Source organism: Heliangelus exortis, chromosome 2 (genome assembly GCF_036169615.1).
Source record: "Heliangelus exortis chromosome 2, bHelExo1.hap1, whole genome shotgun sequence".
Lineage (NCBI taxonomy): Eukaryota > Metazoa > Chordata > Aves > Apodiformes > Trochilidae > Heliangelus > Heliangelus exortis.
The window spans coordinates 5696212-5721189 of NC_092423.1; the positions used below are offsets into that span (position 1 = coordinate 5696212).

Genomic DNA, 24978 nt, shown 5'->3' on the forward strand with positions numbered 1-24978 from the left:
CAGAGAGGTGGCACCCACTCACCCACTCACCCACTCACCCACTCACCCACTCACCCACTCACCCACTCACCCACTCACCCACTCACCCACTCACCCACTCACCCACTCACCCACTCACCCACTCACCCACTCACCCACTCACCCACTCACCCACTCACCCACTCACCCACTCACCCACTCACCCACTCACCCACTCACCCACCCACTCTGCATTTCAGGCACTCAGCCTCTTCCAGGTTGAGAGGCAGACCAAATGCTTCCAGACACCCCCCCAATTAATTGGTTTTTGCCCTTTGAGGGGAATGAATTCAATTTGGAGATTATTCAGTACTTTTGGGGAGGGAACCCATCAGTGGAATGAGCTGGTCTGGTCTAGAAAAAATTCTCTTCTATAAAAAATTCTCTTCTTTCCACAGGAATTCAAAAAAAGAGCTCAATGATATTCGATTTGAATTCACCCCAGGGAGAGGTGAGCTGGTGGGAAACTCCAGTGTGTGAAGATGGTTTTGGTGACTGGGAACTTGTGTGTTTGTTGTGCAGCTGTGTGTGTGGTGACCCTGTACAAACATCAGTCCCCAGTCCCTTCCTAAAGAGGTTTCTAGCACTTGCCTCAGGGCTGGGCTGATCAGTAGCTCTTGGGACACTGCTGGTGAGAAGACCCTTCTTGTAAAACTGTCATGGATGTGACCAAAGTGTGCAGCTCTTTGAACTCCAGAGGAGGGTTTGATGGCTCTGGAGCCCATGTTTGGACAATTTTCTTATAAAACTCATGGATGTGACCAAAGTGTGCAGCTCTTTGGACTCCAGAGCAGGGTTTGATGGCATGGTTTGGAGCTGTCTAATTGCACCTGATACCTGTCTTGTGTAAAGGAGTTTTGCTGCTTGGTTTGTTGAAGCTCTGTCAGGTTTCTGTGTGATGCCTTCATCAGTTGGACAACTTCTGTTAAGTAGTGATTGGTTTTGGGTTTCTCCCCAACAGATACTGCTGATGGTGTGTCTCAAGAACTCATTTCAGCAGGTCTTGTTGATGGCAGGGATCTGGTAATAGGTAATTACATATTCTTTTCTCCTCTAACCATTTCAGTAAATTTTTTTTTTTTTTTGTATGTTTAAGAAGACCTGATTAGTGGCTGCTAGATGAGTTTTCTGTGGCCTTGGTTCTGGTGTTAGTTCTGTGCCAGTGCATTTAGGCAATCTCCAGTCTACAAAAATAGCTGGAAACATAAGAAATGTTCCTTCTAATGCAAAAAGAGGGCTAATCAGTACATTAGCTAAATCATTCTCATCTGACACATCCACACTGCCAAATGGCTGCACAAGCCTGTACTGCTCACAGGTCCTGTGCAAGAGAGGTCTGGGACTGGAACCAGCCAGGGTTTTTTTTGTTTGAAGTAGGGCTGGGGAAGGAAGTGTGCATGAAGGCAGCAACCTCTAGCAACAGTTTTCTTAATAAAGGTGTCCTGTGCAGCAGGTGAGATTTTTAAACTGTCAGCACTGCTCATGCTGCAAGTAAAACTGTTCCTTGTGTATAGATTCCAACATCTGGAGAGGCTGCTGATGCAGAATTACCTAGATATTGAGATGCAGTGGGGCAGTTTATTGCTACTAGTTCCACCACTTCCAGAAAAGATTACATCAGAAAAAAGCAGCACAATAACAAATTACAGCCTTTTCACTGTTTAAAGCTTTAGATTTAAGTAGATTGAGTCTAATTGAGTCGTAAACTTTTTTATCATTTAAAAAAAAGTTCTAAGTTTGCTGAGTTAATAGCAAAAGGCCTAATGAGTTTGAGATGTTTTTCTCTAGCCTGTCCTAATATTTGCCCATTTTCCTTGTGTCTGTATGTGATTTCAGTTGCAGCTAATTTGCAGAAAATTGTGGAAGAGCCCCAAGCAAACAGATCCGTCACTTTCAAACTGGTATTTATCCCTGTTCCTTAATTGAGTTGTCACTTGCAAAGAGAAGGCATTGCATGTAGAGAGATGCTTGCACAGCTCAGCATCTAATGGATGCACTCCAAATTCTCCTTTCTTTTCCAAAGCTTCCTACTGGTTGCCTAAAAGTAGGCAATGCAGGCTCCCTGCTTGTGTCCTCTTAGCAGTACCTGGGTGAAATAGCTGTGTGAGATGATGTGCTAGCACAGACATTCCCTTAACATCTCTAATCAGAATATAAATATCATAGAAAAGGGTATTTTCTGGGCTTGGAGTGTACACTTGCCTAGAAAGGGCAGAAATAGTTCAGGGGAGGTAAGTGGGCTAAGAAATGCCATCTCCTCCTTTCTGGGAGGAGGAGAAGGATGGGGAGGGTCCAGTGGCATTGTTTCTGAGGAGGAAATGTAAAGAGAAGGGGGGGGGAATAAGAGCAGAGGGCAAAAGAAGCAAGGCAAAACTAAGAAGGTAAGCTAGGGGAGGAGAAAACTGCAGATAAAACTTTCAGAGGTAGTTAGAGTGGCAAAGCAAAGGTGTAACCAGTTTATTGTCAGAGAAGCAGTAAGTGCCATTGGTTTGGACTCTTTTTCTGTAAGGACTTTTCACTTTTTTTGACGTAGTTAGCACATGTAGTCCTACTCAGAGCAGACATTGGCCAAACTTCAGTCCCAGCCCTTCCTAGCTTCAAAGAAAAAGGCAAAAAGAAACAAAACTCTCAGTTATAACTTTGGGGGTAGTACCAGCAAATGTGCAAAGCTGTCCTGTGACTGGTCCCTCCCCAGGCCATGTCTGATACACTTTGTGAGATGTAGCATGGTCTGTATGTGAGGGCAGAGCCTGTGTGTTATTTGCATCTCTGTTCCTTGTGTTTCAGGCATCTGGTGTTGAAGGCTCAGATATTCCTGACGATGGCAAACTGATAGGATTTGCACAGCTCAGCATCAGCTAAACAATGATCCCAGGAGATGTTTCCCAACTGAGAACCCACATGTGCATATTCGTAATGCTTCTGTTAGCCTAAAAAACAAAACAAAACAAAACAACCACTACTGCCAAAGAATTGAACTACAGCCCCCTTCCTAGAAGCTTTAACATTTTCCTTCATAGGATCACAAACCTTCCTGAAGTTACAGATGGCGTTTACACCTTTTGTAAACAACTCTCATGTTTTTGTATCTGTCATCTCAAACATGCAGATCCAACACATCATTGCCTGCATGTTCGTTTTATTATTGCCTTACTTTAAAGAAAAATACTACTGAGTACGAAGCAGGGGGTTCCACTGCTCTGATGATCTTGCCTAAATGTTTGCTTACATGTGGTTTCATTTTTTTTTTTCACTTGCTATTTTTGCACAAGTTTTAATACTGAACAGATCTTTTTTGTTCTTCACCTGCTTCTCCTTCTATCTGAAACACCCATGTACATGTTGTTTGGGTCACCTGGAGTGCTGAGAAATCTGCTTCTCCTTCAGCTGTGTTTTTTAAAACTGCTGGTTTGAATGCTTGCACCTGAGAAAGCAAGCAAAGTCTTAACCCACGGGAGGGAGAGCTGCCTTCCCTTGTGTTTGTGTTTTTGAGAAGTTCCTTCACTTTGAAGTGTTAGAAGTCAGCTTCCCTTTGTAAACTGCCTTAATTTTTTTCTTTTTTTTTTTTTTTTAAAAAAAACTATTTTGGTTCTCTCCACATGAGTGCCAGGCCTGGCATGAGGGCTGAACCTTTTTAATTTCCACGAAACAGTCCTTCCTCAAAATGTCTTTCATTCTGCATCTTAGATGTAGTCTGGTTCTTGAAGCAGACCACTGAGGCTTTGCTGCCTGGAAACTGATCATTCAGATCATCACCAGAACCTTCATGGTCAGAGGGAGAGAGAGGAGTTCTGTGTCACTCTGCGGTCAGACAAGATGCACTTCAAACTGTTCCTGAAACCCAGTCTGTTCTGCCTGGCTGCCTGAGTCCTCCCGACCTCTTTCCCAATCCTTTGCAGCCTGGTACCCCTGGAACCATCCCTGTCGTGTTCTACTACAGCAATAAAGAATCACCAGTAGAGTGGTGGTACCGGGCAGGTGAGCGCCGGGCCGGGTCCCTCCTGCACTGATCACTTGGGTCGGTCCAAGCCTCGACGTTTGATCAGGATGTCACTGCAAGCCTGTCACACACCTCCCCAGCTTTCATTTCTATGTGGTGTTGAGTTTGAGTTTCTACATGAATAATATAAATTATACTCTGCGTTTGCTAAGAGACACTCGTAATGCAATATGTGAATAATAAATGGTGTTGATTTTTGGTTTTTCTCTTTTTTTTTTTTTCTTTTTTTTTTTTTCCTTCTCTCCCCTGCTGTTTCACAGTTGGCCTTTGTAACTGCTATTGGCTCTGGAGTGTTTTCTACACAGAAATTGTAAGCCTGTAATTTAACACACAGATGGAAACGTGTTTGGTTTCCATCAGCCACAAACAATGCAGAAACAGAGTGTTAAAGCAGAATAACTGGGTTCAATTAGGACTTTTTTTTTTTTCATTTCCAAGTCTCCAGATGAATAATCTGTATTTATATTTTGATCTCTATGAGCAGCTGTGGGAGCTTCCTGAGTTGTGCATATTCTTTTGATACCACCCTTGTTGCTTTTAGCCTCTAGGTGGATATTGGATATGTCCCCATGGGTGGTGAGTGTGAAGGAGAGGGAGAAGAGAGAATTTTGGAGCAAGAGCATCCCAGGGTGCTGAAGAGACACTCTCAGGAGCCCAGGAAGCAGGTGCCCAATACCAGGGAGTTGGTGGTGGCTGGGTTTGGCCAAATGTGTTCATGCCATGTGCATGTGGCACCTCTGGCACTGTCTCCTGTTGTCTGACACAAAGCACTCCCTATGGCTTCCCCCACTGAGCTTCTTGGCTTGGGAAGAGCTAAATGCCACCTCGTTTTCATGTCACCCTGTGGTCACTAGAGATGAAACCCTTTAGCATAGAGAGACAAGGTACTCTTGGTACAGTATTTTCCCTCTGCCTGCATGCTGTGGGGACCTCCTTGTTCATTTGTGCACTGGTGCTGAGAAAGATAGGACTCAAACTGCTCAAATGGGACAATGCAACATCTATTTATTAAGTTATTCCCCACCTTCCCAAAGCCAGGACTTGGAGAGCTTAAGCTCACACTGATCCAAGGCTCCTTAGTTCCTTAGTGGAGAAAACAAGTAAGGAAGAAACTGTTTTTTGCTCTGTAGATCTCCAGATGTTTTGGGTAGGGATCCAAAATATTTACTTGGGCTATTACAGTGCTAGACAACTGTCTTTTCAGATGTTGTTCCAGTAAGTGCCAATGCTGTTCATAATTGTTTTCCAGTGTCATTAAGAATTTGGTTTCTGTGCAAATTTCTCATCTGAACCTGGAAGCAGGTGGTAATTTTTAGTTCCTACTTTTAAGGACAATACTCTGTTAATGAAAACGGATCCTCTTCACAACTTTGGTGTATTGTAGATTATAATGAAAGATGTAAAATATTCAGGCTTTTTTTCCTTTTTTGGACTTTGTATTTTACTGCATGTCTCTAATTTTTAATCAATAAAGAACAAATTGTCCATTACCATGTGTTTGGTGTGTGGTTCACATGTCATTGGGTTGGATGGTGGTGATGATGTTTGTCTGAATGGTGTCTGCAGCCCTGGGGGGTTTCTGGTTGGGAAGGAGGTGAGGAAGGGGTGGGGATGCTTTGCAGGAGTTATGTGCAGAAATGGAGCACTTGGATGGCACTTGGGGTTGTACCCTGAGGGCTTACCTCCAGTTGAGAAGTTTTTTCCCAGATCCACATGTTTTGTCCAGCTAGGGCTAAACTTCACCTGTCCAGGAACAGCTCAGGGTTGGCAGAGGCTGGGAGAGAGTGGGATGATTTATAGCCTGAGAAGTGTTTGGAGCTTGAACTCTGCTCCCTCCTCTCTATCTCCACAATACTTCTTCTTTATGAATTTGGAACTTCAGTGCAGCTCTGAGCCAGAGGTGCCTCTGAGGTCTCTTACATTTATTGTGGAGCCAAGGCTTCAAGGAAATGCGCTGATGGTGAGAGGCAGAGCCCAGGCATGTCCCCATCCCTGGTCATCCTGGCAGCTCCAGCTGGGCTCTTCCTCTCTAAGCACCAGTGTCCCCCTGGCTGTATTACACCCGTGTGCCAGGAGTCATTCTTTGGGCTGTGAGAACACAGGGGTGCCTGAAATGAAAGGTCCAAGTGTGCAGGTGTCAGGCAGACTGTGGGTAAAACTCTTGCCATGAGATTGACAACACTTCTGTGACCTGGTGCTGAGCCACCACTGTGATTGTGGCAGTAGATGTGTCATGGTGAATGCTGCAATTTGATGGCAGTGGGCACCTGGACAGCTTTTCTCAGTCATGGTCATCTTCTAACAGCAAGCTTGGCTACAACCTTTTAGTGTCATCTCATGTCATGCTGAAGAGAAGAGCCTGGTTGCAAGCAGACTGCCTGACTCTCTCTTGTTAAGCCAACTCTGAAGCACTGTACTGGGGAAGCCATAGTTTTCCTTTACATCCTTCATTATTCCTTGCCTCTTCCAGGGAAGAAAGGAAATTTTTCAAAATTAAGGGAAATGTTACCTGGGAAGTAAAAAACCCCTAATGTTCATCCCTGGATGTCCTTTTGGAAACTTCTCCCTAGTGTTGGTCTTCTGGTCCCAAGGGGTTTTGTACATTCAAACTCTGGCAGTTTTGTGGACTTGGATTTACCCAGAGTTTAGTGAGGTTTTGTTTGATGGAGGTCATAGGATCTCTGAGAGGAGCTGAAGGCATCTTCTCACTCCCAGTGTGGGAATGGAGATTCCTCTGAAGCTTTCATGGACTGTCAAGGGCAAGGTTTGTCTTTTGGGAGGGGAGGGGGATGGTCCAGTTCTAGGCAAGTTCTTCAGGCCTTTTGGCTGGGATGTATCTATCCATATTTGCTTAAAAATAAGCATGTTCTTGCTTAAAAAAACCCAAACCAACAACCCATACCCAAAACAAAATAAAAAGGTGGTGGTCTTGGATTGTAGCACATTCTAGGGTGCTCCAATTCACTCTATTTTCTAAGGCTCCTGGGCTTAGTTTGCTAATTACCAGCTCTTTAATTCTCTTAATGTATTTCTCTTTATTTGCAGACCCAGAAAACTTCCTTTTGGGTGAATGTGAGTTCCAAGTTTAAGACATGGGATGGTGAGAAATGTTCTAGGTCACTGGATCTCATCCCCTGCAGCTTCTTTGCCATCTTTCCAGTATTTGGCCAAATGCTGCTTAAAAAGTTCAAGATAATTATATTCAAGTTTTGGAATATAATTCTGCCTCTGTAGGAAATTCCTCCTCCATGCTGACTTAGTCCAGTGCCTCATAGTCCTGTGACTGAGCAGCCCACCCCAGTTCCCTCCATCTTCAGATGTTTCCCTTTGTGGGTGCTCACTGTAGGGAAATCTCTGGGCTTCCTTGCTCCTAAATCTGGGGTGGGCTGAACAGACCTGGTTTCATGTTCTCAAATCATCATTTTAAGACATAAAGGCATTTGAGCAGATTTGCCAAACCTGCCTCAAGCAGCATTGCCCTGTGTCAGATTTCTCCTACCCCTCTATTCCAGCCCCCAGCAGCCTCCAGGGTGGCCCAGAACAGGGAAACAGTGGCCATGGAGAGTGTGAGTTCCTCATGGTTGCCTGGGAAACTGCAAAAGATGAAGGAAATCATAGAATCCCAGAATGGTTTGAGTTGGAAGGGACCTTAAAGAGCATCCAGTTCCAACTCTCCTCCCATGGGCAGGGTCAACTCCCACCAACCCAGGTTGCTCCAGGCCCAATCCAACCTGGCCTGGAACACTTCTAGGGATGAGGCAGACACAGCTTCCCTGGGCAACCTGGGCCAGTGTCTCACCACCCTAACACTAAAGAATTTCTTCCTAATGTCTAATCTATACCTCCCTTCTTCCAGTTTAAAGCCATTACCTCTTACCCTGTCACCACATGCCCTGTTCAGATGTCTTTCTTGCAGGGCATCCTTTGCCTAGGACCACAGAACTTGTCACCCTTCCTTGTCTCTGGGTCTCCCCATCCATTACCATAACTCCTTTTATTTCCCTGGACCATTCCCAGCTCTGCATCACACTGGGATACCTTGGCCCCTCTGAACATTTCCTTTCCTCAACAAGCACAGCTGCTTTGGAGAAGAGACTTCTGCCTTCTCAGTACCACCTGAGGGGCAGAGGGGGTGACCCAGGTTGGCTGAGTCTGGGGTCCTCCTGCTCCAGCCAGCAGCGGGCACCATACGATTGCAGGAGGCACAGAAGTGATTAATGTATTACATGGTGTGCTTAGGTAAAACATCAGGCATTAAGTCTACCCTGACTTTACATATTTGTGGTGGCTGCCTGACGACTGCAGAGCTTATCTTAGGTTTAAACATTAATTCCAGCCTTTTGCAGTGTCTGTCCCAGCTCTGTCCTCTTCCAGACACGGCTGCCAATGTCAGGCGTCGGGGAAATTTTGAAGGCAGTTGGGGATTTTGGGCTGTTTCAGAAGAGGCTGGTGCTGCTCACTGTGGTTCCATGCTTCAGTGTGGCTTTCCATCAGTTTTGCCAACTTTTTATGGTTCCACACCTGCCTCACCGCTGTGACACCAGCTGGATCCGGGCTGTTGGGCCCAACCTGACAGAGGAAGAGCAGCTGAACCTCACCCTGCCCCGGGATGTGGATGGGGAGTTTGAGCAGTGCTCCAGGTACTCACCAGTGGACTGGGACCTGGGCTCCATCATGGAATACGGCCTGAACACCACGGAGAAATGCATCGATGGCTGGGTGTACCCCTCAGCACAGCCACCATCCCTGCTGACCGAGGTCTGTAACCACTTTTTGACAGGATGGGCATGTGGAAGGGATGGGGATACCCAAACAACCACCCTGCTCTCCAGTTCAGTTGGTGTCAGCCATTGTGCAAGCGGGCTGGGCCAGAACTCCAGCCTTGGGGAGTCCCTCCAGATGGGGACCTTGGCTCCATCACCCAGCCCCCAGGTGTGGCTGTATGCAGGGCCAGAGGCACAGAACAGGCAGAGAGATTAATCCCTCCTGGAGGGACCTTGTTGGGTCTCTCTGCCCCAGCTCTCCCTCTGCAGACAGGGGGTGACATTCCAACTTCTCCCTGGGCACAGCTTTGTGCTTCAGATACCCCAGCCAGGGGCAGGAGGCAGAGCTCAGCTCTTGGTGTCTGCTCCCTCCCATGGTGGGCAGCTCTCAGGGTGACCAGCTGTGGGGTCTGACACGGGGTCCACTGAGGCTGAGTGTTGTTCCAAATAGCTCAGGTTCCTCACTGCTCCTCATTCTGTGCAGAGGTACCAGGTTTGGTGAAGGGAGCTTGCAAAGCCACAGATCTGATTGTCACCAGGAGCTTCAGCAACACCAGCGATGCCCCAGAGAGCTGTGATCAACTTTTTCCAGTGCTTTCCAACCTTTCTGTACAACCTATACATGCCCTTCCCTCTGTGACTCTTCCTGTGGATGGCCTCTGGATGCTGCCACTTGCAGGACATCTCTTGAACAGAAACTGCTTGCCCCAGGAACCAGAGCTGCGTTAATCCTTTTTCCTCTGGGAGGGAAGGCAATCTAAGATGAAGAAACCTGCTGGGAATTCTGTCCCACTTTAAGCAAAATTTGCCAAGCAGAAGGGTCCTGGGGGGGGGGGGGGGGGGGGGTCTGAGCTGGGGAAAATCCCCGTTCCAGTCCCAGTGCTCAGGAGATGTGCACCACTGAGTGTGCCTCATGGGCTTGTCCCACCACTGAGTTTTGTGTGCACACCATGGAGGATCACGTCCCTGGCGGTGAGATCTCTGCTCTCAGGGGCTGGAGAAAGAGCTTGGGCACCCCACTCTTGAGCCCATCATGGACCAGAAGGGCTGCTCACCCACAGAAAGCAGCTGGAGCCTGTTGGGAGCAAAAGCAGCTGTGTTTTCTTCCTCCAGTTTGACCTGGTGTGTGACAGGAGGGACCTAGATGACGTCTCCCAGGCCATCTACATGTTGGGGCTGTTCCTAGGATGCATGATCTTTGGGCCACTAAGTGACAGGTGAGAAGACACAGCCACCCTTCCAGGGTCTGTGCAAAGCTGGCAGAGTGCCACCCTACTCCCAGCTTCCCTGGCCACTGCACCCTGAGCATTTTGTCACCACTTATCACTAACATGGGCCCTGACCAAAGTTCTCGGGTGTCGCGAGGACGTGGCCATGGGGGGTGGAAGGGAGATGAGCACAGCGTGTGCTCGGGGTGCTTCACTTGTCAACCCAGAACCTACTCTGAGCCTCAACACCTTCAAGAAAGGGTGACAGAATCCCTGTAACCTTCAGGACTCTTCCCCATCTCCACTGGGTCTCTCCAGATACCAACTGTGTCTTCCTTCTTCCTCCCCAGGATAGGCCGCCGTCCCGTCGTCCTCATCTCCATCTCCCTCCAGGCCTTGTTTGGTGTAGGAATTGCCTTTGTGCCCCACTTCTATGTCTACATGGCCTTCAGATGTGTTGTGGGGGCTTCTGTTACAGGGATCACCATGTCAATGCTGGCCTTAGGTGAGTAGGGTGTCCTCACCCTGAGGCAGACAGATGAGGCTTCTCAAGATGCAATAGGAAAGGTCTGTAAATAAGCAAAAATCATGATGTATGGCTTGAAAGACACCAGGTTGGGGTCAGGTCTTGCTCTGCACTGCCCTTTGGCACTTTGGCATCTCTCCAGCCCGAGTGAGAGCCACAGGAATCATCTCTCCCACACCAGTGCTCAGAGGAGGCCAAGGGGACAGTCTCCCAGCTCCAGGAGGTCAGTGCAGGGAGACAGCCCCATGGCTCTGGGACATGGCAGTGAGGAGCTCTGTGGGCACTGACAGGAGAGGGATGATGTACCCGAGCTTCATGTCCTCTTGCAGAGGACCAGGACACCCTGACAACAAGGAGAAGTGATGCATCTAATGGAACCCTGGTGACATGCATGGGTGACTGATGGCAGAGCCCTGACTGCTGGCTTTCACTCCCAACCTCCTGGAGAGATCTTGGGATCTTCTCCAGGGAAACCACCCTGTTAGTATCAGGGGAAACCATTTGCATGGATGATTCTGAACCTTCCTCCTTCTTCTCAGCCACAGAATGGATTGGTGTCACCTCCAGGCCAACAGCTGTGCTTGTTTCTCACTGTTGCTTTGCCATTGGGCAGATGATTTTGGCAGGATTGAGCTATGGCATTCGCCACTGGAGGCTGCTGCAGATTGCAGGATCTGCTCCCATATTTGCCTTTTTCTTCTACACCCAGTAAGTGGGACACGGGCAGAGATTCTTGCAGGCACGGCAGCAGTGGGTGGTGGGGATGGCAGGGAGGAGGCAACATCTCAGGAGCAAGCTGGGTCTTCCCCATCATAGTGCAGATGATGGAAGAGCTTCTGCAGAGCTCAGCACAGCTCCCTGGGGTTACTGGAACCCTGAGAGCTGCAGTTGCTTTGCTTAAGGTCTTCCAAAGTGGCCTGGGCGGCCTGAAGGTAGGGTATTTAGAGCTTCTCCATCCACATATTGATGCCACTGCTTGCTGGGCATGGCCACAAGGAGCTGGGCTGTGGGGAAGCTCAGCAGGTCACTGCACCACCTCCTGATTTCATCTCCTTGGCAGGGTGCTGCCAGAATCACCTCGCTGGCTGGTCACAAAAGGCAGAATAGAAGAAGCTAAGAAGGCCCTGCAGAAGGCAGCATCCACCAACAAGCACACCATCCCACCAGAACTCCTGGAGCAGGTACCTGTCATGGCAGGGAAGGTGCTTGCTCTCTGCAGAGCCCTTCCTTGGTGCTTGGCTTTGTAGCAGCCCCTGGAGCTGAGCTCACTGATAAAAATCTTCCCATGCCCACTGGGGAGGATTTGGGGATGGACTGCAGAGCTGGCCAGGGGGTTCCTTTGCCTGCTTTGACTCTCTGGCTTTCTCCATTTTTCCAGTTGAAGCCTGAAGGACAGACCAAGTCTGGAAGTATTCTGGATCTCTTTCGGAAGAAGCACCTCCTGAAGGTGACTTTAATTATGTCCTGTGCCTGGTAAGACATTCTGTGAAGTTTTATGTATATAAAAGAAGAGACAGTTATATAAATTCGCCTTGTGATTTTTTTTTGGGTGTTATTGATGGATATTTCTGTCTCTGGCCATTCAAGATGCTGTGTTGAGGGAAGGGTTACAGCTGTGGTATAGGTCTGATTTTATGTCCCCCTGTAAATGCTGTGGTTTGGTCAAAATGTTGTCATTGCAGATCAATATTGTACTTGCTCATGGCCAATAGACATGCTCAGTGCCACCCTGCTTGGCTTTTAGGTTTGTGAACAGTCTTGTCTACTATGGGCTGAGTCTGAATGTGGCAAATTTTGGTCTGGACATCTACCTGACCCAGCTTGCCTTCGGAGCAGTGGAAATCCCAGCACGCGTTGGTTGTATCTTCATCCTGCAAAGGTTTGGGAGGAAGAAACCCCAGGCTATCCTGATGCTGCTGAGTGGCCTGGTGTGTCTGATCATCAGTGGCATCCCTGAAGGTGAACAACCTCTTCCCATCCTGAGAAAACAACCTCTGAGGCACAGGGAGGCACAGACCCCCAGTGCTGCCCTGGCAGGTTCAAGTCCTTTCCTCCCAGCCAGGCTGGTTCACATCTCCCTGGGCTTGCACAGATTTTGATGCCTCCCCAAGGTCCATTCTGATCAGCAAACCTTTGCTAATTGTGACAGGAGAAGGTAGATCTGAGCCCTGTAGGCCACCTATTAGCAAGTTCCCCACAGTAAGTGGGGAAATGAGATGATGGATGCAAAGCATGGTGCAGGTGGCTCCCAGGCCAGAGCTGCCCCTCAGTCCATGTTCAGGCACTGCCCAGAGGTGATGTCTCCCTGTCACCGTGCATCCCAGTCTCTATCCCCAAGTGGTGTTGGGCCCTTTTTCTTCCCACAGTGGCACTCTTTACCTCCTTCCCCCAGACCAATCTGTGGTGATTACCATCTTGGCCATCACTGGCAAGTTCACAGCCTCCTCTGCCTTCTCCACCTCCTACGTCTACACCGCAGAGCTCTTCCCCACGGTCATCAGGTGAGGTCTCTCCATTCATCCCTGTCCCTTCCCTGGTGCCAGTGGTGGGGCAGGAGCCTGGTTGTCCCCGTGGTGGTCCCCACACCTCCTCACCACCCCTTACTCCCCCAGGCAGACGGGTGTGGGACTGTGCTCCATGGCAGCGCGGGTGTCGGGGATCTTGGCCCCCTTGATCCTTCTCCTGGGCCAGTACCACCGGGTCATCCCCATGGCCATCTTCGGGGGTGTCCCCATGGTGGGGGGGGCTGCTGTGCTTCCTGCTGCCTGAGACCCAAGGCACCGAGCTGGCAGATGACATAGGGGACATCAACCACCCAGAGGTGGGTGCCGGGTGGTGGCCTGGGTGCCTCTTGGGCAGGGACATGGGTGCCAGGGCTGTGGGAGGACATTGGCATTGCAGGGGCTGAGGGCTTCTTCAAGGTTTTACAGAGGCTGGAGGGCAGGGAGTGGGGCTGCCCCACTGCAGAGGGAGGGAAAGAGATGCTATAGCCCTGCCTGTGGTGGTCATCATCCTTTGACTTCTATTTTTGGAATGGAAGGGCTCCTAGAGGTTTCAGGACTCCACCTGTCCTTCCACCAGGGAAGGGCTGATGCCCTGTAGCCGTGTCTTTCAGCCTCGTGTAGCTCCCACCTCCCCATTGTCCATGGGGCAGGGTGGAATCACACCCCAATCCTTTAGCTGGGAGAAGGATGTCTATGGGGGCCCAGAAAGTGACTGGTGAACGGGCAGCCAGGCTGCAGGAAGCTCTGAGTCTCAGAGGAGGCTTTCATCAGCTGATGGCAGAACTTCGTTTGCTTTTTCAACACTTTTCTCTTTCACTAGGTCCATGAAAATGCCAACAGCACCTCCGAGAAGGGAGACATGAAAGGAAAAGGTGGCCAAGTCAACGAGTCCACAAAGACCACGTACTTCTAGCTGAGCCTGCAATGGGGCTGTAGCAGAACCACCCCAGATCTGCCGGGCAGGGTCTCCATGTGCAGACCCCCCGCACCTCTCCAGGGCTCACAGACAACTCCTGTTTCCCCTTTCCTCTTTTGCCTTCCTGTACCCCCCTCTATAGCTGCTCCTCAGGCACTGCAGGTCCTCCCTGCTGCTCTGCAGTGCTCCCGCTGGAGAAAAGCTGAGGCTCTTCGTTTCAGGAAAAAAAAAAGAAAGAAAGAAAGAAATAAGAAATCAGAAACCAGGACGGAGGCAACATTTTTCTCTTCATTTCTCCTGTCCCATCTCCAGAAAGGTGAGGCTGTAAACTTTGTCCAAGCAAGAAACCTTCTTGAGCATCAAACATATTTGTGCTCAATGAAGAGAAAGCCAGAGTAAATGCAGCATCAAAAAAACCTCTCACACTTGCACTGATTTCTCTTGAGTGTCCAGCATGACCTTCTCACTCTCTCTTCACACCATTCATTTATAATTATTATTTTTTTTTTAATTTTTTTAATTCGAGACACTCAGTAAAAACCAAGATAAGGTAGAAGAAGCAGCAAGGAGTGAGCAGGGATGCCTGACACGCAGCAGGATTTTCCCCTCGGTGCTGGTGGCTTTAAATGAAAGCATCTTGTGGTGCTCTGTTCACAGCAAATCTGCTGTGGTGTAGGACCACAGTCAGTTGTCTGTTCCAGGAAAATGGGAGATGTTGTGGCACTTGGTCTTCTAGAAGAAAGCACAGATCATCTTGGGAAGTATCAGATCTATTCCATTCTGTTTGAGCCTGTTCTCGCTTGCTGTGTCCATTTCTGTCTTTAAATGAGTTAAGAACATTTTGTCTTATATTATGGAGAAGTAAAACACATTCTTTTCCTGTGCTTCCCCTCCTCTTATCTCCTGTTTCTCTTAATGACTTTCTTTTACCACTGGCTTGCTACAGATGAAGCCCAGAAGTGGTGGTGTCCCAGCTCTGTTTACAGCTCAGAGCCTATTTTCTTTGCCTCCTGTTTTTTTGTTGTGGGTTTTTTTGTTTTTTGTTTTTTTTTAATAAATACATATTTGGGTTTTTTGCCTTTCCTTGCACCCATCATATTTCTATTTCTTTTCCCCCCCAGACAGAAGGTTTCCCAGAACAGAGTCTCAGATATTGAATCTTATATATAAAATATAATCTACTCCGGTGGTGCAGTGGAAAACCAGCTTGAGCTGGATGCCTCTGGAGAGGGACCCCAGCAAAGAAACCTCTGGCAATTGTACCCTTATATTCTAAGCTCCTCTTCCCTCATGTGAGGATTTGGTCTAACAGTAATGTTAGGGTCTGGGGTCTTCCTGTTCCTTACTAGAACTTTTCTTGATCTCCTGACAGGCCATTCCTTTTCTTATCAAAATGGATGCAGCTCCTGCTGGTGCCTGCACTGTCCTTATCTTTCAGCTTGAACATATTCTGAGGCCTTCTCCTACTGACCTAGGCAGAGGCTCAACAAAAAGTTCAGCATCTACCTGGGTGAAAGTTTACAACTTTGGGAAATCTTGCTACTCATGCTAAGCAAGGATATTAATGGAAACATCTCTTAACAGAGGGAGCCAAAGGGCTGGAAAGAAGGTGAGGACAAAATGGTAAGAGCAGATGCAAAACCTCTGTGAGTCTGTGGGATGGCAAAACCAAGCCATGAGTGGAGATCCAGCTGTGGGAAGGTGCTGAAGGTGAGGGTGGTGCTCTCTGAAGGGTTTGCTGAACCATACCAATGGGTGTCCAAGCCTTCTCCAGGCCCTCCTATATCAAACATGGCAGCAAGGCCCTGCTCCTCTGCACCTGTGTTACCCTCACTTATAGAATCATTTAAGTTGGAAAAGACCTGTAGGATCATTGAGTGCAAGTCTGTGTTCAGGTCAGAACCTCTTGACCAGCATTTTACCCTTTGGAGGGGACCCAGGTTCCTGTATCAGGCAAGGTCAGAGGTGTCTAAGGCATGGAGGAGCAGCAGAACCTGGCCTGGCCGTGTTCCCTCAGGTGAGGAACTGTGGGGTGAAGCATCTTCTGTTGCCAGAGGAGCCCTCCAGGGACCACTGAGACAATCAGCAGTCAGTGACACCAACAAACTGTGCTCCAACCCTGGCTCCTGTCAGTGGGACAGAGGTGTGAGGGTCCTGGACCTTGCCCTTTAAACAGAGGACATCATCATCTCCTTCCTCAGCCTCTGCTGGGAAGGGTGGCTAAGGGGACACTTGTGATGCTGGGGAGATTTTCTGCACCAAAGATAAAACATGACATGAATATCACGTCCAGACATGTCTGGCCCAGACTTGGGACCTTCAAAATACCCTTTACTACAGCACAAAGCAATCAGAATCAAAAGTATTCTACAAACCTGAGTGACCACCTTCTTCTTTGGCCACCTCTGGGCTGTGCTTTGAGGAGAGAGCTTCATGACAGGGCACCAGGCACATTCTCTGCTTGCAAGCAGGTAATGCAGGAGAGGAGGCCTCACTTCTCTTTCTTTTGCATGACACTAAATGACAATAAAATGGGGCTGACAAGGTCACTGTGAAAGGCTGACCACGAGTGGGGGAAGCTGTGCAGATGCCCACTCTGTTTCCCTGACTGAATTGCAGCGTACACCACACGATTCAGGAAAATTCCACAGCTGCTGGTAGAGAAAATAAATACAGATTGTTCATCAGAAGGCAATGGGAAAAAAAAAACAAAACAACGTCCTAATTGAACCCAGTTATTCTGCTTTAACACTCTGTTTCTGCATTGTTTGTGGCTGATGGAAACCAAACACGTTTCCATCTGTGTGTTAAATTACAGGCTTACAATTTCTGTGTAGAAAACACTCCAGAGCCAATAGCAGTTACAAAGGCCAACTGTGAAACAGCAGGGGAGAGAAGGAAAAAAAAAAAAAGAAAAAAAAAAAAAAGAGAAAAACCAAAAATCAACACCATTTATTATTCACATATTGCATTACGAGTGTCTCTTAGCAAACGCAGAGTATAATTTATATTATTCATGTAGAAACTCAAACTCAACACCACATAGAAATGAAAGCTGGGGAGGTGTGTGACAGGCTTGCAGTGACATCCTGATCAAACGTCGAGGCTTGGACCGACCCAAGTGATCAGTGCAGGAGGGACCCGGCCCGGCGCTCACCTGCCCGGTACCACCACTCTACTGGTGATTCTTTATTGCTGTAGAACACGACAGGGATGGTTCCAGGGGTACCAGGCTGCAAAGGATTGGGAAAGAGGTCGGGAGGACTCAGGCAGCCAGGCAGAACAGACTGGGTTTCAGGAACAGTTTGAAGTGTGTCTCTTCCAATCCCAGAGTGACCATGAAGGTTCTGGTGATGATCTGAATGATCAGTTTCCAGGCAGCAAAGCCTCACTGGTCTGCTTCAAGAAGGATTGGATCAGACTGGACTGTTAGGATACGCCTGTTCATTCATCAGTTGCTCTCCAAGCATCTTAGCTCTTCTTCTCCAAGCCTGCTCCGTTGTCTGCCTTGAACACTGTCTTGTTGCTGAAGACAAAAAGGAAAGAAGAAGAGCTGATAGTGTTCCTGTCCTGGTTTCTGGAATATTTCTCTTTTCCTTAGATTTGCTCCTTTCAATTTTTTTATTTTTTTTTTTAAATTTTTTTTTTGCTTTAAACTCAAAGCTCTGGGTACCCACCTCAGCTGGGGGGTGGCTGTTCCCATGTTGTCTGGCAGCTCGGTGCCTTGGGTCTCAGGCAGCAGGAAGCAGAGGAGCCCAATCACCACAGTGGCACCCCCAAAGATGGCCATGGGGATGACCCGGTGGTACTGGCCCAGGAGAAGGATCAAGGGGGCCAAGATCCCCGACACCCGCGCTGCCATGGAGCACAGCCCTGCACCCGTCTGCCTGGGGGAGTAAGGGGTGGTGAGGAGGTGTGGGGACCACCATGGGGACAACCAGGCTCCTGCCCCACCACTGGCACCAGGAAAGGGACAGGGATGAGTGGAGAGACCTCACCTGATGACCGTGGGGAAGAGCTCTGCAGTGTAGACGTAGGAGGTGGAGAAGGCGACTGTGGATGTGAACTTGCCCGTGGTGGCCAAGATGGTGATCACCACAGCTTGGTCTGGGGGAAGGAGGTAAAGAGGCTGCTGCTGTGACCTCCATTGAGAAGGTTTAGTTGTGACCAAAGGTCACTGCAGTGGCATTTCTTGGGACAGTCTTTTCTGATGGACTTACAAAGGAAATCTACTGCCTGACCCGCTGGAAATCATTCCCAGAATATCATTGCCTGGAAAATACCCCCTGGACAAGTGGTAAAGAGAAGCAAGATTTCTCTCAAGGCCTTGGGCATTTCCTAAATTTGCAACTGGAGTGAGCCACTGCAGATCCTCAGGGAAAGCTCGGTTGGGAACCTAAAGTCCATGAGCTTGGAAGCATCATGCAGCCACTCTCTTCCCTTCAGCCTTACTCACAACACTAGCACAGCAGCAGGGGTGAGGTTTGGCCCATGGCAATGTGTAGGTAGGAACAGATAAGGGATGGACATTATCTCATCCTGTTCATCTCCAGAAGGGAGACATGGTGGCTTCAAAACCCCCTCTTCTGCTACACCTTTCTGAAAGGAGGTGGTGGTGGCTCTAGTGGGTGGAGGTGATGGTGTCCGGAGGGTGGAATTGCTGTAATATGCAATGGGCACTGCCTGCCTAGGGCCAGGAGATGTGGAAGGACCCAGAACAGCTCTGAAGGGTATAAATGTGGGTCTGTGGTCAGCAAAGCTGGGAGGATGGGTCTGAACCAGGATAGAGCTAGCTGGAGCTCTTCCTGGCTCTGTCCCTGGGTTGGGAAGAGGTTGTTCACCTTCAGGGATGCAAGTGATGATGAGACATAACAGGCCAGAGAGCAGCAGCAGAAGGGATTGGATTTTCTTCCTCCCAAACCACTGTAGAAGGTAAATGCAGGAAATTCGACCTAGTAACTCCACAGCCCCAAAGGCAAGCTGGGTCAGGTAGATGTTCAGCCCAAAACCTGTCACATTCAGACTCAGCCCAAAGTAGACAAGGCTGTCTGCAAACCTGAAATTCAAGGAAAGTGGAACAGAACATGTAAGCAGATGGGCTTTCCAGGGGTTTGTCTTCAAAAATCAGGGTGGTTAGACCACAGGCATCTCATTTAAACTCCCATCAATCTCTGTTTTTCTTTGAGTCACCACCTGTGGCAAATCTGGGGGACATAGTTAAAGCAGTAGAGAAACTGATGTATTTGGTAAATCTTAGCACCCAGGACTTTTAGGGGGCACAAAACTACCCCAAGGCCCAGGGATTGCCAAAAGCTGAAATTTCTCCAGCCTTTCTCAAAAAATCCACAGCATCTTAAATAATCAACATCTCCCCATACTCAGACAAAGTAGAGATCTGGACCAGTATGGGGAGACAGAAATCAGCAGATGAATGGACAGGTGCAAAATGACCCCCAAAATCACATGAAGTGAATTTACAGTTCTTGCCAACCCTCAGCTTCCTCTTGACTTTGATATAAGTTTGGAAAGAGGTGAAGAAGGGAGTGTCTTACCAGGCACAGGACATGATTAAAGTCACCTTCAGGAGGTGCTTCTTCCGAAAGAGATCCAGAATACTTCCAGACTTGGTCTGTGCTTCAGGCTTCAACTGCAAAATGGAGAAAGCCAGAGAGTCAAAGCAGGCAAAGGAACCCCCTGGCCAGCTCTGCAGTCCATCCCCAAATCCTCCCCAGTGGGCATGGGAAGATTTTTATCAGTGAGCTCAGCTCCAGGGGCTGCTACAAAGCCAAGCACCAAGGAAGGGCTCTGCAGAGGGCAAGCACCTTCCCTGCCATGACAGGTACCTGCTCCAGGAGTTCTGGTGGGATGGTGTGCTTGTTGGTGGATGCTGCCTTCTGCAGGGCCTTCTTAGCTTCTTCTATTCTGCCTTTTGTGACCAGCCAGCGAGGTGATTCTGGCAGCACCCTGCCAAGGAGATGAAATCAGGAGGTGGTGCAGTGACCTGCTGAGCTTCCCCACAGCCCAGCTCCTTGTGGCCATGCCCAGCAAGCAGTGGCATCAATATGTGGATGGAGAAGCTCTAAATACCCTACCTTCAGGCCCCCCAAGCCACTTTGGAAGACCTGAAGCAAAGCAACTGCAGCTCTCAGGGTTCCAGTAACCCCAGGGAGCTGTGCTGAGCTCTGCAGAAGCTCTTCCATCATCTGCACTATGATGGGAAAGACCCAGCCTGCTCCTGAGCTGTTGCCTCCTCCCTGCCATCCCCACCACCCCCTGCTGCTATCTCCCTGCCCTGCTCCTGCTTACCAGATGTAGAAGAAAAGGGCAAACATGGGAGCAGATCCTGCAATCTGCAGCAGCCTCCAGTGGCGGATGCCATAGCTCAATCCAGCCAAAATCATCTGCCCAATGGCAGAACAGCAGTGAGTAATTATCACAGCCTTGGGACGGGAGGAGATACCAACCCACTCTGTAGCTGGGAAGATCAACAAAAGGTTTTCAAAATGTGAAGCCCTGTCCTTTGTCACTGGGTTTTCTGGGGTCTGCCTCGGGTGAAGGACACCCTACTCACCCAAGGCCAAGGTAATTATCAGTGTTCCTGACACCCCAATCCCCACGACACATCTGAAGGCCATGTAGACATAGAAGTGGGGCACAAAGGCAATTCCTACACCAAACAAGGCCTCGAGGAAGATGGAGAGCAGATACATTGGCCGACGGCCTACCCTGTGGAGGATGGGGGAAGACACAGTCATTATCTGGAGTGACTTCATGGGGATGGGGAGTAGCCCAGGTGGAGGACAAAGTGAATTGGCAATGATTCACACCAGAGGAGAATTGGCACCATGTGAGCAAAGCTGCTCTCTGTGCCCCAAGAAGTTGCTGGCAGGAAATGCAGCATCTCCACTTGTGACCCATGGTGCTGCTAGCAAAGGCAAAAAGAGATGCTCTGAAAGGAAGCAGCCCTTGAAGGGCCCCCATGTCCCTTGTCTTGAGAGCAGTGAGGACCAGACTGAAATGGGATGTAGTGCTGGTTCCCCTGTGAGGCACCCTGTGAGCCCTTCTCCTGCCCATGTTCCCTGTGTGGCTACATCCTCCAGGGAGATCTGGGTCACCATGAAGTCAGCAGAGCCACAGGAAGGAGGGACACAAGGTCTGGGTAACACAGATGAAGGTAGGTGCTCCCTATGCTCAAATATAAGTTTTCTGGGATTCCTGGAGACACCTTTGGGTAGCTGAGACCAGGTTGGGGTTAGACCTGTGATTTCTGAAGGACTCTTACCATAAGACTGTACCTGCTTCCCTCTGTTCTCAACCCTCAGACACCTACAGACAAGTCAAGTGGCCTCAAACACCCTTTCTCAGGCAAGTGGATTGAGTCCTGTGGAGGGATTGTTCCATGATCCATGTTCCATGGTCCATGCATGGACATCCTGGACTCTCAGCTGGGCTGTCCCTGGGTGCTGGGCAATAACTCTGGGAAGGTGGCTGTGTTTCCTCACCTGTCACTTAGTGGCCCAAAGGTTAGAGCTCCTAGGAGAAGCCCCGTCATGAAGACAGCCTGGGAGACGTCAGCCAGGTCCTTCTTGTCACACACCAGGTCAAACTGGAGGAAGGAAACACAGCTGCTTTTGTTCTCAACAGGCTCCAGCTGCTTTCTGAGGAGGGGCAGCCCTTCTGGTCCATGGTGGGCCCAGGAGCTGGGTGCCTGAGTTCTTTCTTCACCCCCTAGGAGCAGAGATCCCACCCCCTAAGGACATGATCCTCCATGGTGTGCACACAGGACACCAGCCAGAGGTGGGACAGGTGTACAAAGTGCTCAGCCTGCCTCTTCATCATGCTGCACATCTTCAGAGCACTGGGACCTTCAGCATTCTCCTCCAGCCCAAGCATCCCTGAGGGAGATTCCTGGTCGGAAAGCTTTCCTTAATGTGGGACCTTGGGATACGAGTCCTAGAAGTTGTTTCTCTGTCTGCAAAGGCAGGAGAGGGTGGGAGGAGGAGGGCAGGAGAGCAGTGTTGTCTCTGGTAAAGGAGGACTGAGGTTGGAGTGGGAAGGAATGAAGCAGCTGCTGAGGAGCCTCCAAGGAAGGTGGTTGTGAAATGGACAGAGTGCTCCAGGACCCTCAAAAAGCCTTTGCAAATGCCAGAGCCTGGACTTCCTCCTCTGGTTCAGCTCAGAGAAAGGTACTGGCAAGAAGGTTCTGGAGGTGGAAGTGAGGGAGGAAGGGAAGAGGAAGGGAGGAAGCTCCAGAGATCCAGAGAGACAAGTTGGGGATGATGACAGACAGAGACTTTGCTCAACTGCATGGCACATGGGATGTCTTGTTCCATCCTTGAAAGTCTCTGGAGGCACCAGAAGATAGAATCATAGAATCACAGAGTGGTTTGGGTTGGAAGGGACCCTAAGGAACATCTGCTTTCAACCCCCTCGCATGGGCAGACATCCTCTCAAAGCCCCATCCCACCTGGCAAGCCCTTGGGTCATGGTCCTTATCACTCTCTGCAAATTCCTCAAGGGAGGTTGGAGTGAGCAGAGAAACAGCCTCTTCTCCTTAGTCTAAGGACTGTGATAGGACGAGAGGAAATGGATGTAAGTTTTGCCAGGGGAGGTTTAGGCCAGATGTCAGGAAACATTTTTTCATTGAGAGGGTTGTCAGGCACTGGAATGTCCCAGGGCAGTGGTGGAGTCACCATAACTGGAGGTCAAAAGGCTTTTGGACCTGGTCCTTAAGGACATGGTTTAGCATGTACCTTATGGTGTTGGTCAAAGATTGGACTGGATGATCTTGGAGGTCTCCTCCAACCTAAAACTTTCTGTGAGTCTGTGATTCCTGCACCAACCTCCCAAGGATTACAGCTGTGATCTGTGTGATGGAAGCAAGGTCGCTCAGTGCCCGATGTAAATCTCAGCCTGACTGCACCACAGCTGGCACTGCCTTACCAAACCAGAAGCCAGGATATGTCCATCCCTTCCCTTCCACATGCCCATCCTGTCAAAAAGTGGTTACAGACCTCGGTCAGCAGGGATGGTGGCTGTGCTGAGGGGTACACCCAGCCATCGATGCATTTCTCCGTGGTGTTCAGGCCGTATTCCATGATGGAGCCCAGGTCCCAGTCCACTGGTGAGTACCTGGAGCACTGCTCAAACTCCCCATCCACATCCCGGGGCAGGGTGAGGTTCAGCTGCTCTTCCTCTGTCAGGTTGGGCCCAACAGCCCGGATCCAGCTGGTGTCACAGTGGTGAGGCACATCCACAACTATGAACACTTGGCCAATCATATGGAAAGCAGTAAGAAATTGAGGGAGGCAGAGGAATAGGACCAGGAGTTGCTGATGCAGCCCAAAATCTCCCACAGCATTTATAAAATCTCCAAACTCAACCATGGTGACTACTTCTCTGGCCAGGCTGCACTGGGGTGAGCTGCTTAAATACTCAAATATTAATATTTAAGCTATGTGATCACTAAACCCCTAATCAAATGTGATAAAATGAGCACTGTTATCAGCACGTCTGTCCATAATGATGATGTACTGAAGTCCTCTAGGGTGTACTTTGTCACCAGCCATACCCCCTCCCTGTTCTTGGGAGCAGAACAAAGGTGCCAGGGGACACCTGGCATCGTGGGGACATCGTGGGGATAGTTTGCCTTTTCCCAGCATGGACTCTCTCCCCAGGCTTCCTGAAGGCAACTGTGCTGCACTGCAGGGTTCTGGTCTGAGACATGAAGTTGGGACTCTGCAAATGAGGGTTGATTTTCCTAAGTGGGGTGAAGCAAATAGAATAAATTTGCTGCTGTCACTAATGATTTAATGAATACCTAGTCCTTCCTGGAGACTAGAGGAAAGAGAAGAAAAGCACTTCTCTGGTTGAGGAAATATGGCTGGTAGTCAAGGAGACTTGGTCTTGACAGCTGTGGCTCAAGGTGTCTTCCTCCTTCCTTTTACTCTCAGTCCATCTCTGGCCATGTCAGGGAATGACTTCACAGAATGCCAAGTTAGAAGAGGTCTCAGAGGCAATCAGGTCTTACCCTCCTGGGTAGGAACACAGTTTAGAGGAGATGGCCCTTGTAGAAACCCTGGCTGGTCATAAAACTATATCTAAACTGAAGGATCTTGGAGAGAATTCTAAAATAGATTTGGCAGAGAGAGTACTATAAGAAAAACACAACTCGTGCACGTGGACACAGAGTGCATACAGGATTTGGTGATAAGAAATGACACCAGTTTGGCTTTGCCTGAAGTTCTGATGTCACCTGAAAAGCAGATTGACCTGATTTCTGCTGCACATCTGAGCTGCTTCCAGGATAGGGTCCTGTGAGAGTCTGACCTCACTGGTTTGCAGTTGTCTCAAAAGAGCAATTTTAAAGTGAACAGCCTTGGATATTCTGGCTGGCCAGAGCTGAGCAGGGGGTGACACCTTGGGATGTGATAAGACCTACTGGGTGGAGACTGCTCCCCTTTTCTGAGGGGCAGCCTGCAATGCTGGGTGGTCCCTCCAGGCAGGACTGAGCCACCTTGGTTGTACTTGTGAAGTACCTGGCTAAAGGGGCTGGAACAGAACAGGGAATAGTGCCTGGAAGAAGATAAGAACTGATGACTGGGTGGAGACTACTCCCATTTCCTGAGACCCAGCCTGCAATCCTGGGACACCCCTGGAGACAGGATAAGTACCTGGATAAGGTGGATGGAACAGAGGAGGAGTGGCACCTGGAAGAAGATAAGAATTGATGACTGGGTGGGGGACTGCACCCTTCTGCAGAAACTCCCCTCCAGGCAGTCTGTTTTCTAAAAAACCTGACTGAATGACAGCTGCCCCTTTGGAACAAAAGGGACTCAGGTGTATATCTGGCTGTCCATACTGTGGCTGAGGTTGTCTCTTGACCCACCACCATTCTGCATCAGACCCTGTCCAGAATCAGCATCATCCTGAAGAAACTCACTGGACAGCTGCACCCCTGGTGGTGACTCTCTTTTTCTCTCTCATTCTTTCTTCCTGCTTTCTTCCCACTTCTCTCTCCCTCTCTTGTATCTTCTTTTCCTC

General features: G+C 49.2%; 3 protein-coding genes across 3 annotated transcripts in view; 2 read left to right on the plus strand and 1 right to left on the minus strand.

The window, feature by feature from the left end:
- The window catches only part of OXSR1 (oxidative stress responsive kinase 1), an 86084-nt gene extending 80576 nt beyond the window's left edge, over positions 1-5508 (plus strand). Inside the window, exons 15-18 of the mRNA XM_071734631.1 lie at positions 417-469; positions 980-1048; positions 1855-1919; positions 2806-5508. Of these exons, the coding sequence (XP_071590732.1) occupies positions 417-469; positions 980-1048; positions 1855-1919; positions 2806-2880 (262 nt within the window). The 3' untranslated portion in view covers positions 2881-5508. The remainder of the gene's footprint in view (positions 1-416; positions 470-979; positions 1049-1854; positions 1920-2805) is intronic.
- A 2847-nt stretch (positions 5509-8355) lies between these two features.
- Positions 8356-16877, plus strand: LOC139792013 (solute carrier family 22 member 13-like). Its single transcript, XM_071734633.1, is given in 11 exon segments — positions 8356-8776; positions 9895-9998; positions 10340-10494; positions 11055-11223; positions 11576-11696; positions 11894-11988; positions 12260-12474; positions 12908-13016; positions 13128-13254; positions 13256-13336; positions 13840-16877. Coding segments are annotated over 11 exon segments (1641 nt in total). The 5' UTR covers positions 8356-8404; the 3' UTR covers positions 13933-16877.
- LOC139792014 (solute carrier family 22 member 13-like) lies at positions 16868-23358 on the minus strand. The gene is made up of 10 exons (XM_071734634.1): positions 22950-23358; positions 21438-21541; positions 20507-20661; positions 20242-20410; positions 19779-19899; positions 19488-19582; positions 18777-18991; positions 17934-18042; positions 17613-17822; positions 16868-17461 (listed from the first exon to the last, which is right to left on the minus strand). Exons 1-10 carry the CDS (start codon positions 23319-23321, stop codon positions 17407-17409), a joined length of 1605 nt encoding a protein of 534 aa, XP_071590735.1. The 5' UTR covers positions 23322-23358; the 3' UTR covers positions 16868-17406.
- Positions 23359-24978: the final 1620 nt, after the last annotated feature.

Coding starts and splice junctions, on each gene's coding strand:
- LOC139792014 (XM_071734634.1), bottom strand. CDS start 23,321: ATGGTTGAGTTTGGAGATTTTATAAATGCTGTGGGAGATTTTGGGCTG. Junction 20,662..21,437: donor TTTGGGCCACTAAGTGACAG/GTGAGGAAACAC, acceptor CATCCTCCACAG/GGTAGGCCGTCGGCCAATGT. Junction 18,992..19,487: donor TTAATCATGTCCTGTGCCTG/GTAAGACACTCC, acceptor CTTGAATTTCAG/GTTTGCAGACAGCCTTGTCT.